The sequence below is a fragment of the Nycticebus coucang genome, chromosome 9, assembly GCF_027406575.1.
Source record: "Nycticebus coucang isolate mNycCou1 chromosome 9, mNycCou1.pri, whole genome shotgun sequence".
NCBI classification, from domain to species: domain Eukaryota; kingdom Metazoa; phylum Chordata; class Mammalia; order Primates; family Lorisidae; genus Nycticebus; species Nycticebus coucang.
The window spans coordinates 68688121-68701652 of NC_069788.1; the positions used below are offsets into that span (position 1 = coordinate 68688121).

A 13532-nucleotide genomic window follows, 5' to 3' on the forward strand; every position below is an offset into this window, starting at 1 on the left:
ACCTGGGGACTTTGGACAGCCTGTCTCATCACAAGTGCCCTTATTGTCAAAGGCAAGTGTGAGCATGTATGCTAGGATTACTTTCAAGGAGCTTAAGCAAACACATAAAGTGCCTGAATTATATTCTAAAACAATGCCAGTTAGAAGAGAGGTGTGTAGCACATATCTTTCCCTTTTTACAGAAGGAAAAAAAACTAAAGCAAGTGGTACCAGATTCAGTTAATTCTTAATGCTGAAAAAAATGAAAAGGTACCAGTATGCAATTAATGTATCCAACGTAGAGACCAAATTAGGTGATTCAAGCTCTAAAAAAGTCTGTTTTCCATTTATAGATGAACTAGTTAACCAAAATATTTTTTATGCAAGTCTTAATCTTCCACATCCTTACAGATCTTTTTTAAAATAATCCTTAACACAATATATAATCAAAGAGTAACTTTCCTTGCTCCTTAAATTACTCAAAATGGGTAATTCTTAAGTATAATATTAACTAAATATATTCGTGTTTATCTTCATCTTCCGGCTAACCACATCACATTTATGCTCACAGTGCTGGTAATGAAGACACAATAGAAAGTATCATTTAGAGTAAACTTTATTTTCATCAATATTACATATTTCATTTAACATAATTTCAAAGTAGGTCTGTGCTCTAAGATAAGCAAAAGAACAGATACCCTAAATCTCCTAAAAGATTTTTTTCATTCTGTTCCCCTGAACAGAAGTTTTTAAGGGACTAGGGCATGAGGTTTCAGGGCACCCAATGTTGACACCTAAAATTTTACCCCTTGAAATTTTACTTATAGGTACAGAAAGAAGAGATAACATCAGTATGTAAGAATCAAACTGAGTGTTTTGTTAAGCTTTGTGTTATACATTTGTCACCTGTGTAGGGTTATAACACTAAAGACTGATAATTTTCCCATTAAGTTCAGTGTTTGTTTAAGTAGAATGTCAGAGATACAGAAATGCTGCATTTTTCTCTCTTGATACACGAAAACAGGAGAAGCTTAGAGACTTTTAAATTCTTCATGAGTCCAAGCTAGGACATTGATCACTACTGATGAGGTCTGTTCAACATACTAATTCCAACTTTGGCAACCATCAGCAAGCTGTTTAAAACAAACAAACAAACAAAAAAAGGTCAGGAAAATGACAGAACAGGTGACTGATTTTTTTTTAAGGGACTAGGACTCTGCAAGTCCCTCATAACTTCATGGTAAGGGATGTTCCAAGACAGAGTAGTCAGAGATGAATAAAACTTCCATCCACAGAAGAACCAAAGAAAAAAATATGCCAAGGTCTTAAAATCGCACGTGAGCTGCAGTTCCAGATCTAACTGCCAACAATTTGAAGAGATGAAGAAACTGAAGGGGAGACCAAGGCCTCCCCACTGTCACAGAGTTAACTGGTGGCAGATCTCCACCTCCTCATTTGCTGCTTTTGACCTTGGTCTGTACTGACTCTTTTGCTTCAAGTATAAATCATTATGCTTGACAGCATCATTATGATTAAAGTACACAATCTTTTACTGAAATCTATTTAAAACTTCACTGACATTAGGATGTCTTTATTTTACTTAATGATGAACTTTATAAAGAAACCATTTGGCTTAGGTTTTATAATCGGAGTAAATTAGAAAGTAAGATTCAATCAAAATTCCCTTTTAGCAAAATTTTCAAAGACAACACCTATTCAGCTAAAAAATACGGAGCCCACCCTGCAAGTCACACAAAGAACAGAGGCTTTAAACTAAAGCCTCTGCCACTGCAGGAAGGAGCCAGGATGGACCAGATGGTACACTTACGCCACTGTGGCATTAAATCAGCTACTGCTTTTGCAGCCTTTCCTATTGGTGTATAAATTAAATAATTTTAAATGATGCCTAGTATTAGGCTTACTAAAACAAGCAAATTTTTTAATGCATAAAGTAAGTTGGGCAATAAACTGAACTCTCTACTGGTTAAGCATAATGCAATGGGAAGTACCTGGCACCTGCAATTAAACCTGCAGGCATAAATTTCCCAGAGTGGTAGAATCTCATTCCCATAATGCCAGCCAAGGTCCCAGATGTAGCTGATGAAAAAGACAAAAGAGAAATGTCAAAAGTCATTCATTACATCTTTTATGCAAAAATACCAGAAGTGGTAAAAGTTCCACTTATCTCTCAAGGCCTAGGCCCCATCCTGCACTTATTCCTCCCTCTCCAGGTAGGCGGCACTTCCAGGCTCCCCACAGGAAGGGTCAAAGCATAAAGATTAGCCAAATAAGGCCCTTCACGGCCTGGGACCCACCTGCCTTCCTGTCATCTTCTCTTACCACTCTTCTTCTACAAAACCCTCTTTAGCCACTGCTGTCTTAGTTTTCTCAAAAATGCTGTAAGAGTTTTTCAAATATGATTTCCTCTACCCTGTACACTCTTCCCACTGGATGTCAAAGTACCTCCCAGGTGCTGGAGAATAAAATGGTTATCAAGAACAGCCTCTGCCCTTTTACAGTGTTTCAAGTCTGATGAGACAGACTTTGAAGAATTGCACAAAATGAAAATAAAGCGTAATTTGTCCTATAGGTACAATTAAGGCTACATAAAAAATATAATAGAGGGATCAACCTATTCAGGAGATCACTGCAAGGTTTAGTCAAGGAAATCAAGATTGGGTTGAGATCTGGAATTACAGCAGGAGTTAATGAGCTAAAAGGGGAAAAGCCAATTCTAGACAGAAGAAACAGTATTTGTGAGGCCCTGTGGTGAGAGGGAGGATGGCACATTCAAGGGAAGTAAAAGGCCAGGGTGGCATGGAAATCAAAATACAAGCAGTGAGGAAGAGGGGCCAGACCACACAGAGCCTTGAAGACCATATCAGAGATGGGTCTTCATCCTGAGAGTGATGAGAAGCTATCAAAAGGTATTAAGCAGAGATAAATGTAAACAGAGCTGCATTCGAAAAATATAATTGGAGTACAAACTAAAGGAAAAGTGGAGAATGCTAGGAATACCAATGAAGAAACTTCCTCGTGAAAGCAGGGCAAGAGAGGGATAACTGGGTGAAGGAGGGTGGCTGTGGAGATGGAGAACAGGGCAGCTCAGGGTATGTGCAGGGAGCGGTGTTGCCAGGAACTACTGATGAACTACAAAGGCTGGGGGAAGAAAGCAACCAAGACCTGAGTGGACAGAGAACAAAACATAAGGTGTGTGTGAGATCCCAGGGTCCAGTCTGGGCGGATCCTGTGAGATATCTGAAATATCTCAAGCGAGCAACCGTACACATAGAGTACAGCATGGGAGAGAGATAGTAATTAAAGGCCTGGGCTCCAATGACATTGTCAAGTGAGAGAGTATAAAAAAGATGAAAAGGGCCAGGCCCAAAGGATTTCAATATTTAATGCCCAGGAAGGAAAAAGTGTGGGCAAAAGAGAAGCTAAAAAGGAAAAGCTAAAAAGGAAAACCAGGAAGCTGGAGAATGACTGGTGAGCTGGAGTTGAGGACAGCTAACAAGCCGGGTAAAATGAGAGCTGAAACGTGCTGGAGTGTGTACAACACAGGCCACTGGCATCTCTGGGGAGACACAGAGAACAGGGATGGAGACTGGCATGGCCCACAACATGCGAGAGGAGAGGAAATGGAGACAGGGAGCACAGATGGTGTTTTAAGAGGAGTTTCTGAAGAGGAAGGAAAAAGCAAGCAACTGAAGAAGTGGGGGCACAAGAGTCCTTTAAAAAAAAATGGTGATAGGGCGGCGCCCGTGGCTCAGCGGGTAGGGCGCCGGCCCCATATGCCGAGGGTGGCGGGTTCAAACCCAGCCCCAGCCAAACTGCAACAAAAAAATAGCTGGGCGTTGTGGTGGGCACCTGTAGTCCCAGCTACTTGGGAGGCTGAGTCAAGAGAATCGCCTAAGCCCAAGGATTTAGAGGTTGCTGTGAGCTGTGTGGCGCCACGGCACTCTACCGAGGGCGATAAGGTGAGACTCTGTCTCTACAAAAAAAAAAAAAAAAATGGTGAGAGATGAGCACATGTGAACGTCAATGGGAGAGATCAAGCTAAAGGGGGAATGTAAATAAGAGACAGGATTCTTGCTGGTGCAAAGTTCTGGAGAAGAGGCCCAAGCCCAGGTGGGGGCACTGGTCTTGAAAGGGGAGAGAAACAGGCAAAGGGAAGGCCTAGAGAGGGGTGACTTCAGAGAGCCCTGATCACTGCTGTCTCTTCTCTCATGAGGTCACTTACTAAGAGTGGGGAGTGGAATCAGAGACAGTGAAAGTAGGCTGACAGCCACTCTGCAGCACAAGGAGAGGAGGGAGCTGCCAGGCAGAGCTGGAATCCACCCACCCTCTGTGCCCACCCATCAGCCATACTGACTTCTCCTCCCAGCCCACAGCTGCCAAATACAGACCCTGTTACCATGCTTCTCCCCACTCCACACTGCCTTTGTTCTCACACAGTGGTCTGTGGAGGCACTGAGGAACCCACACCTTCTAGAAGTATCTGTCATGCGGATGGAGCCCAAGAGCAATGTGCTAGAAGCCAGCCCTATAAGGGTCTTCCTTTCCCCCATCCCTCCCTGTGCCTGCTGCTCAGAGTTCTTTTCCAGTCCCACGAAGTCTGTTTTATGCCCATGTCTTACTTCCCCAATTAAGCTGAAAACTCTTTGAAGGCACAGCCTGTACATTTAACTGACTACTTATAGGGTAAGTGATTTGCAAATGGGAAAATGTAATACCAATGTGAACCTAACCCAGACATGTGATATCTTAGAAAGGCTGAAGCAGACGGTCTTCAGGGGGCAACCTCAAAACCTAATTTTACTGGGTGAATAAATTCATCAGGTATAGGAACTCTTCCATATTCTGTATATAAAAGATAAACAGAAACCAGCACAATTCCCCCCTCTCCCATTTTAAAACCTAAAACTTGGCAGAAGCAGTAAAACTGTCATTAAGTATGACGAACTTGACACATCCTACCAGGGCTTCTGGAAAGGGGCATGCTGGATACATAACCACCCTAAGAAGACAATGAGGAATACATACCTAGGAAAACCCAAATGTTCCTGGGATCCTGAGACAGCTGATAAGCACCCAGGCCTGCTAAACCCCCGAAGAGGAGCCCTGCAGCCAGGGACGGCACACTACCTGGAAGGAAGCAACAGACGGCTGCACTGTAACATCAGACGTGTTAACAGAATCCATCAGACTCCCCTTCCCTACAGAAGAAAACAGCAGACATAACTCCTTCCCACACAGCTCATAACCAAGCTGAAATCAAGCAGGAAAATGTTTTAGGACGTTTGCTATCTTAAAAGAGAAGTCAGGGTCTTTCCACCACATGCCATTAGGGTACTGTCATCTAAGGAAGGATAGAGATCTTCCCTCCTTAGATGGCACTGTGGCTAGACCTTCTTTCTAACCAGGCCTGATAAACCCCAGCAAGGGCTGGAGTTGTGCACAGGCAGGACCTCTAGCAAATCAAAAAAAAAAAAGGAAAGGGGAGTGAGGTCAGTCAGTTAAAAAATTTAGAAACTAAGAATTCCGCTGTGTGTGTGTTAGGATAGGGATGCAGGCAAGGATTGGGGGCGTGGGGGCGGGGGGGGTGGTGGAGTGGTAGAAACAGGTATATTCACTTACACATTCCCACCTAATCTAATGAGACTTCAAAACCTGAGTCTCTGAAGACCAGAGGTTTCCTCTACTCAAAGAGCCCAGAGATGGCACTTTGGCTGATGCATGGCAGTTAATGATAACAACAATCTACAACCACCCCTCCTACCTACCTATAGATAAAGAGTCAACAACTGATTCGACAAGAAGCCTGGCTCAGCTCAGCCAGATAACCAAAGGGCAAGTGCAGGAGCTACAAAGCTGACTATGAAGCCTGCAATGTCAAGCTCAGGGGCCTAAAGAAAACTTGCTCACACAAGACTGGTCTTCAGAGACCCTCAATTTTCAAAGAAACAAGAAGTAGTTAACAGGCTCAGTACAAAGACTTCAAAACCATACCTGCTTTTGCATAACCAATGATCCCACCAGAAGCAACCAGTGCTGCGTAGCCAAAGCCAAACCAATGCAAAGGCACTCTGAAAAAAACACAAGAGTGAGAAGTCAGTGCCAATCGTGTTTTTAAAAACATACCACATAACTGTAGGATGGGATTAAAAAGTCATCGTTCAAGACACAGCCTATCACTGTACAAATGCAAATAAAATCTACATAGGTTGGATGACTTGAAGAGGGTCACACAACTAGTCAGTGGCAGAGTTTGGACTCAAATCCAGGTCCCTGGCCCACATGTCTGCGATCCTCCATCCCACAGGCTGCCCCAGGCAGCCTACTTTTAGGGCCCTTTTCAGCTGAGGAAAGGAACTCTGGTGTCAAGAAGCTCCTGGCTATTCCATTCCCATTTACTGTGCACTTACAGAGGGCCAGTGTCCTTCTGCATTGTTCACTTCTCACTCTGTCCAGACAGGAGACTACGCCAGGCCTGCACCTACAGAGAATGGGGTGGATTAGAGGTGGTTAAAGGCACAGCTCTCCAGGAGACTGAAGGAAGTGGGTCCAAGCTCTAGACTTCAGTAGGTTAAGAGGTAAGGGGCTACCCAACCTCTGTAAGTATCCCTCACTGTATAAGGAAGGTAAGTACCAATGCCCTGGGGCTGTTGTGAGCATTCAATAGGGGTAATACGTAAAAGTGCTTAACACACACTAAATATTGAACAGATACCATTTTGTAACAACCTCAATTCTAACAACACTAGCCCATGGGAGCGAGATCCATTGACCAGCTCTATACAGGTGATGTGTTAACCATTTCATCAGTTACCTAAGTTATTAACTGGAAAGCAAACGCTCCTGTACCCTTCATTCAACTATCTCAATGTCTCTTTTGAGGAGAGGAATGGTGCTGCTTTTTGACCCTGCCCCAAGAACCAAATTATTTCAATATTCAACGTTTGTAAAACTAACTTTTAGAAACTTCTCTATACATAAACTCCTAATTCTCGTTCAACTGAGACGGGGAGAATAAAATACACGGAAACCGAGTAATTACACGTAACACTGCACCCTTGGAAAAGTAATTCCTCTTTTCTTAAAGAAAAGCAGCTTCTATCCTGCGAGTCTAGCAAAATGGGAAGCAATACATACCAATTTTGTTCTCTTGAAAGAATGGTTTCCATGAAAGGGGGAGCTTTGGAGTGGAGTTTGGGGGATTGTGCCCAGAGTCATGAATTCGAAGAGGCATTGAGCTACCGAGACTTTTAAAGGAGCAGCAAAATCTCCAGGAAACGAATCTATACTATACACAAGGGTAAGCCCCTGCTTCAAGAGCTCAGGGGTTCTGCAGGATTCACACTGTATCTTAAGGAAGGCAAAAATTCGCAACGCGAAAAGCACCTCACCGCGGCCTAAATCCTGGATGGCGGAGGGACGAAAATCAGGCGGCAGTGAGGCCTCTTAAATAATCCCAAAAGTCAAAATTGGTATAAAATCATGTTAAACCCCAAGTACCCGAACGGCGTTCCCGAAGGTCTGCGAAGGCCGCCAAGGGCGCACAACCCGCTGGGGGAAGAACCCAGGTCCTGCCGGAAACGGCGCGGCGCGGCGCGGCGCGCGCTCTGCGTCACGGGGGCGGGGCTTGGGGCGATGAGTAGCCGCGCGCAGCCGGCACCCGGGGGCGGGGCGGGGCATCGTGACTGGCGCAGCGTTATCAGGGAACGGGGCGGGGACTTGCGGAAGGAATCTTAAGCCTAACTCGCAGTCCCAGGTCCTCTTGGACAGGCCGGTCTGTACCAGTCCGCTTGGCCTGCCTGTCCAAAAGCCGGAAACCCAGAGTTGGAATCGGGTCTTGCGTAAGGCTCCGTGAGCTGTGCCAGAGGAGAGTTTTTGAAGCTGGATTCTGAGGTCCCCAGTAATAGAGGGGCAGATTACCAGAAGTACAGGAGAGCGAGCTGTCGGGGAAAATTGTAATTCTAGCAGGATCACGTTGTTGCAGGAAGGGGCTATTTTCTACCTGTGGACAATGTAGTGGCCACAGAATAAGTGGGTTACTTCGGTGTTTGCATTTATCTTACGGAGCAAGGCTAGTCGAGGAGCATTTTAAGAGCAGCATCTTAAAGGGGGAGAGAGGCCAAATTGAATATAACATAGAACCTCCATGGTTGACCACCTCCCTACATTGACCAGTGCCTTAAATCGACCTAATTTTCATAGACCGGACATGCACCACATGTAAGTATCAGTACAGAAGATCTAGTTCCTCCAGTGTTTACCACCCTCCTTTGTAGTTTGTTAACAGTCCCTTGGATGATCAACTTGTAGAGGTTCTACTGTTGATTGTCTAAATTCCACCAACATTTGTGGATTCTGAGTGTCCACAGCCATTGATTGCATTAGCCCCATTGCCACTGCAGAACTGCCTCTTCTCTATTTCTTGAACCACCATTCGTTCAGTTGCTCTACACTACTTATACAAACATCAAAATCGGTTAATCTCAAGAATTCAGTGAATAAAGCAAATTGTAGGGCATAAAGTACTTGCTTTCCAGATAGCAAAATTGAAACCTGTGCTTATAACCCTCCAAAGCTGATAACGACTAACCAAGAGCAATTCCAAGATGCCAGACCCTCACCAATTAAATGGAAGATTTTCCTGAACAAGGAACAATGGGATTTGTGTGAAGCAGCTGGGAATGGATTTAGGGATTCATTTGTCCCTATGCAGATGCAAACCTTAGTTAGAGCACCATGATGCTCCACCTCAGCTTTATAGCGAAAGAAATTGAACCTCAGAGAACTAAATTACATCTAGTCCCTGTCACTGGTAGGTCTGCTATTTGAAGTAAGATCTAATTTCAAAGCCTTCACCATTAAATCTACAGTACACTGCCTTACATACTGTGATTCCTCAACCAACACATGTCATAAAGAAATTTCTGCTCTAGAGAGGCGGAGTAAGATGGCAGCCGAGTAACAGCTTCCTTGCATCTGGGCACCGTGAGTCTGGGGAGATAGGACTCCAGGCATCTCTGGCTGGTGGGAACTGCCTATCATCACTCCTATGAAAATACAGGGAGTCAGCGAGAGACTTCTGGACCCCAAGAGGAGGACTAAAACAGTGGAAAGCCGGCAAGTGGTCGCGTGTGTTCAATCCGTCTAAACCCGCCCACAACTGTAAGTTCAGTAGCAGCGAGACTGCAAACCAGAAAGGCCTTACCTGTGAACTGTTTTGATGTCCTTGGACTTGGCACTGCTGCCTTGGGGAAGGCCTGAGCGGGAGTGCGGAGAACTTTGGCCGTTGTCTAGGGCCCCAGTCTGAGCCGCTGAGCCAGACGGAGCTGATAGTGTTTGGTGGTGGGTCACACGGATCCATTGTCAGTGATCTGCCCCGGCAAGCTCTGCCCTCAGGGTCGCAGAGCTAGAAACGGGTGGGAGCTGGTAACCCAGCAACCAAGTAGCCTAAGGGTGGGGTCTGAGCCGCCTTGCAGCCCTAACCCTCAGGGGCAGAGTGAGATCGGTTTTGGCACACTGAGTAAGTGCATAGCCACTTCAGCAGCGATTCCAGCGAGAAAGCTGGGAAAGCTTCTGCTCAGCAAGTTTACAAGTTCAAAGTGCCTTTTAAGTAGGCTGAAGAGAGATTTAGGGTGTCTACCTGCTGGGGTTTGAGAAATCAGCAGCCTCCAGTCGTATCAGAACTGTGACTAACATCTCATACCCCAGAAGACCACGTGTTGCCCAGACAATATTCAATAACATATACAAACTGCTTTGTTTTTGGTTGTGTATTTTTTTCTTCTTTTTTTTTTTGGTTTGGTTGTTTTTTTTGTTTGTTTATTTTGACGTTGCTGATGTTCTTTTGTTTTTTTAATTTCAATCTTTTCCACACAGATCCCTTTTTCTTTCTCAATTTTCCTAGTTTAATTATAATTTCCCATTGCTGCCTTTTTTAATAACTTCAACTTCATTTTTGCTAGTGTTTCTACCGATATAATTTGGTTTTTCACCCAATTTTATCCCCGTAAAGTTTTCTGTTTGTTTCTTTTGGTTTGATTTATAGCATTTTTGTCTTTCCTCTCTACTTGGTGGAGGTGGGGTACTGTGTCTGATCAGGTTAGCAAAGAGCTGCTGACCTCAAGGGAACCACGCAACTGGGCACCCCCAGAAGGTGGGGTTTTTTTAAGGTTGTGTCAAAGTACCCTACTGTACACCTATATTGCCCTGTCTCCCTCTTTCTGTGCCTCTCTTCTTTTTGTCAATATTCCTTATACCCACCCCCTCTCCTTTCTCTATCTTTCTTTTTTTCTTATCACTCGGTCCTCCTTTCTTTCATCCCCTTTTTTTGCTCTTCAACCTTCTCACCCTTCTGGTCCTATAACCCTTAGTCCACAGGCATAAGAACTTAAAGAGCAAGAGGAAGTGAAAGGAAAATTAGGGCAAGGAAACAGATAAAAGAAGTCACTCATGAGGAAGAATCAGCAGAAAACTCCAGGCAACATGAAGAACCAGTCTAGAACAACCCCACCAAGGGACCATGAGGTAGCTACTGCAGATGATTCCACCAGTATAGAAATGTTAGGAATGACAGAAAGGGAATTTAGAATACACATGTTGAAAACAATGAAAGAAATGATGGAAACAATGAAGGAAATTGCTAATAAAGTGGAAAATAACCAAAAGGAAATCCAAAAACAGAATCAAATAAGAGATGAACGATATGAAGAATATAAAAAGGATATAGCAGACCTGAAGGAACTGAAACAGTCAATTAGGGAACTTAAAGATACAATGGAAAGTATCAGCAACAGGTTAGACCATGCAGAAGAAAGAATTTCAGAGGTAGAAGACAAAGTTCTTGAGATAACTCAGACAGTAAAAGAGGCAGAAAAGAAGAGAGAGAAAGCAGAACGTTCACTGTCAGAATTATGGGACTTTATGAAGCGTTCCAACATACGAGTTATAGGAATTCCAGAAGGGGAAGAAGAATGCCCCAGAGGAATGGAAGCCATACTAGAGAATATTATAAAAGAAAATTTCCCAAACATCACCAAAGAGTCTGACACACTGCTTTCAGAGGGATATCGGACCCCGGGTCGCCTCAACTCTAACCGAGCTTCTCCAAGACACATTGTGATGAACCTGTCCAAAGTCAAGACAAAAGAAAAGATTCTGCAAGCTGCCAGGAGTAAGCGCCAGTTGACCTACAGGGGCAAATCCATCAGAGTTACCGCAGACTTCTCTAATGAAACTTTCCAAGCAAGAAGACAATGGTCATCTACCTTTAATCTACTTAAACAGAACAATTTTCAGCCCAGAATTCTGTACCCTGCTAAGCTAAGATTCAGAATCGACGGAGAAATCAAATCATTTACGGATATACAAACATTGAGGAAATTCGCCACAACAAGACCAGCTCTACAGGAAATACTTCAACCTGTTCTGCACACTGACCACCACAATGGATCAGCAGCAAAGTAAGAACTCAGAAATCAAAGGACAAAACCTAACCTCCACACTGATGCAAAAGATAAAATTAAGCAATGGACTCTCACCAAATAAGACGAATAGAATACTACCACACTTATCAATTATCTCAATAAATGTTAATGGCTTGAATTCCCCACTGAAGAGACATAGATTGGCTGACTGGATTAAAAAACACAAGCCATCCATTTGCTGTCTGCAAGAAACACACCTGGCCTCAAAAGACAAATTAAAGCTCCGAGTCAAGGGTTGGAAGACAATTTTTCAGGCAAACGGAATTCAGAAGAAAAGAGGAGTTGCAATCTTATTTTCAGATACATGTGGATTTAAAGCAACTAAAGTCAAAAAAGACAAAGATGGTCACTTTATATTGGTCAAGGGAAAACTACAACAAGAAGACATTTCAATTCTAAATATTTATGCACCCAATTTAAATGCTCCCAGATTCCTGAAGCAGACCTTACTCAGTCTGAGCAATATGATATCTGATAATACCATCATAACAGGGGACTTTAACACACCTCTTACAGAGCTGGACAGATCCTCTAAACAGAAATTAAACAAAGATGTAAGAGATTTAAATGAGACCCTAGAACAACTATGCTTGATAGATGCATATAGAACACTCCACCCCAAAGATAAAGAATATACATTCTTCTCATCACCCCATGGAACATTCTCCAAAATTGATCATATCCTGGGACACAAAACAAATATCAACAGAATCAGAAGAATTGAAATTTTACCTTGTATCTTTTCAGACCATAAGGCACTAAAGGTGGAACTCAACTCTAACAAAAATGCTCAAGCCCACCCAAAGGCATGGAAATTAAACAATCTTCTGTTGAATAACAGATGGGTGAAGGAAGAAATAAAACAGGAAATCATTAACTTCCTTGAGCATAACAACAATGAAGACACAAGCTACCAAAACCTGTGGGATACTGCAAAAGCAGTTTTGAGAGGAAAATTCATCGCTTTAGATGCCTACATTCGAAAAACAGAAAGAGAGCACATCAACAATCTCACAAGAGATCTTATGGAATTGGAAAAAGAAGAACAATCTAAGCCTAAACTCAGTAGAAGAAAAGAAATATCCAAAATCAAATCAGAGATCAATGAAATTGAAAACAAAAGAATCATTCAGAAAATTAATGAAACAAGGAGTTGGTTTTTTGAAAAAATAAATAAAATAGATAAACCATTAGCCAGACTAACTAGAAATAGAAAAGTAAAATCTCTAATAACCTCAATCAGAAACGATAAAGGGGAAATAACAACTGATCCCACAGAGATACAAGAGATCATCTCTGAATACTACCAGAAACTCTATGCCCAGAAATTTGACAATGTGAAGGAAATGGATCAATATCTGGAATCACACCCTCTCCCTAGACTTAGCCAGGAAGAAATAGACCTCCTGAACAGACCAATTTCAAGCACTGAGATCAAAGAAACAATAAAAAAGCTTCCAACTAAAAAATGCCCTGGTCCAGATGGCTTCACTCCAGAATTCTATCAAACCTTCAAGGAAGAGCTTATTCCTGTACTGCAGAAATTATTCCAAAAAACTGAGGAAGAAGGAATCTTCCCCAACACATTCTATGAAGCAAACATCACCCTGATACCAAAACCAGGAAAAGACCCAAACAAAAAGGAGAATTTCAGACCAATCTCACTCATGAACATAGACGCAAAAATTCTCAACAAAATCCTAGCCAATAGATTACAGCTTATCATCAAAAAAGTCATTCATCATGATCAAGTAGGCTTCATCCCAGGGATGCAAGGCTGGTTTAACATACGCAAGTCTATAAACGTTATCCACCATATTAACAGAGGCAAAAATAAAGATCACATGATCCTCTCAATAGATGCAGAAAAAGCATTTGATAAAATCCAGCATCCTTTTCTAATTAGAACTCTGAAGAGTATAGGCATAGGTGGCACATTTCTAAAACTGATTGAAGCTATCTATGACAAACCCACAGCCAATATTTTACTGAATGGAGTAAAACTGAAAGCTTTTCCTCTTAGAACTGGAACCAGACAAGGTTGTCCTCTGT

The 13532-nt window shown here is 42.9% G+C and overlaps 1 protein-coding gene across 2 annotated transcripts; it reads right to left on the reverse strand.

Annotated features, from left to right (window-relative positions):
* Positions 1-583: 583 nt before the first annotated feature.
* Positions 584-7593, reverse strand: TMEM14C (transmembrane protein 14C). Of its 2 annotated transcripts, none has more exons than XM_053601576.1 (6): positions 7498-7593; positions 6408-6478; positions 5992-6068; positions 5026-5127; positions 1989-2076; positions 584-1112 (listed from the first exon to the last, which is right to left on the reverse strand). In XM_053601576.1, the coding sequence occupies exons 2-6, from the start codon at positions 6428-6430 to the stop codon at positions 1058-1060; spliced, it is 345 nt and encodes a 114-aa protein (XP_053457551.1). In that variant the 5' UTR covers positions 6431-6478; positions 7498-7593; the 3' UTR covers positions 584-1057. The 2 variants fall into 2 exon arrangements, with proteins under 2 accessions (XP_053457551.1, XP_053457552.1); XM_053601577.1 differs by having other exon boundaries at positions 7389-7585.
* Positions 7594-13532: the final 5939 nt, after the last annotated feature.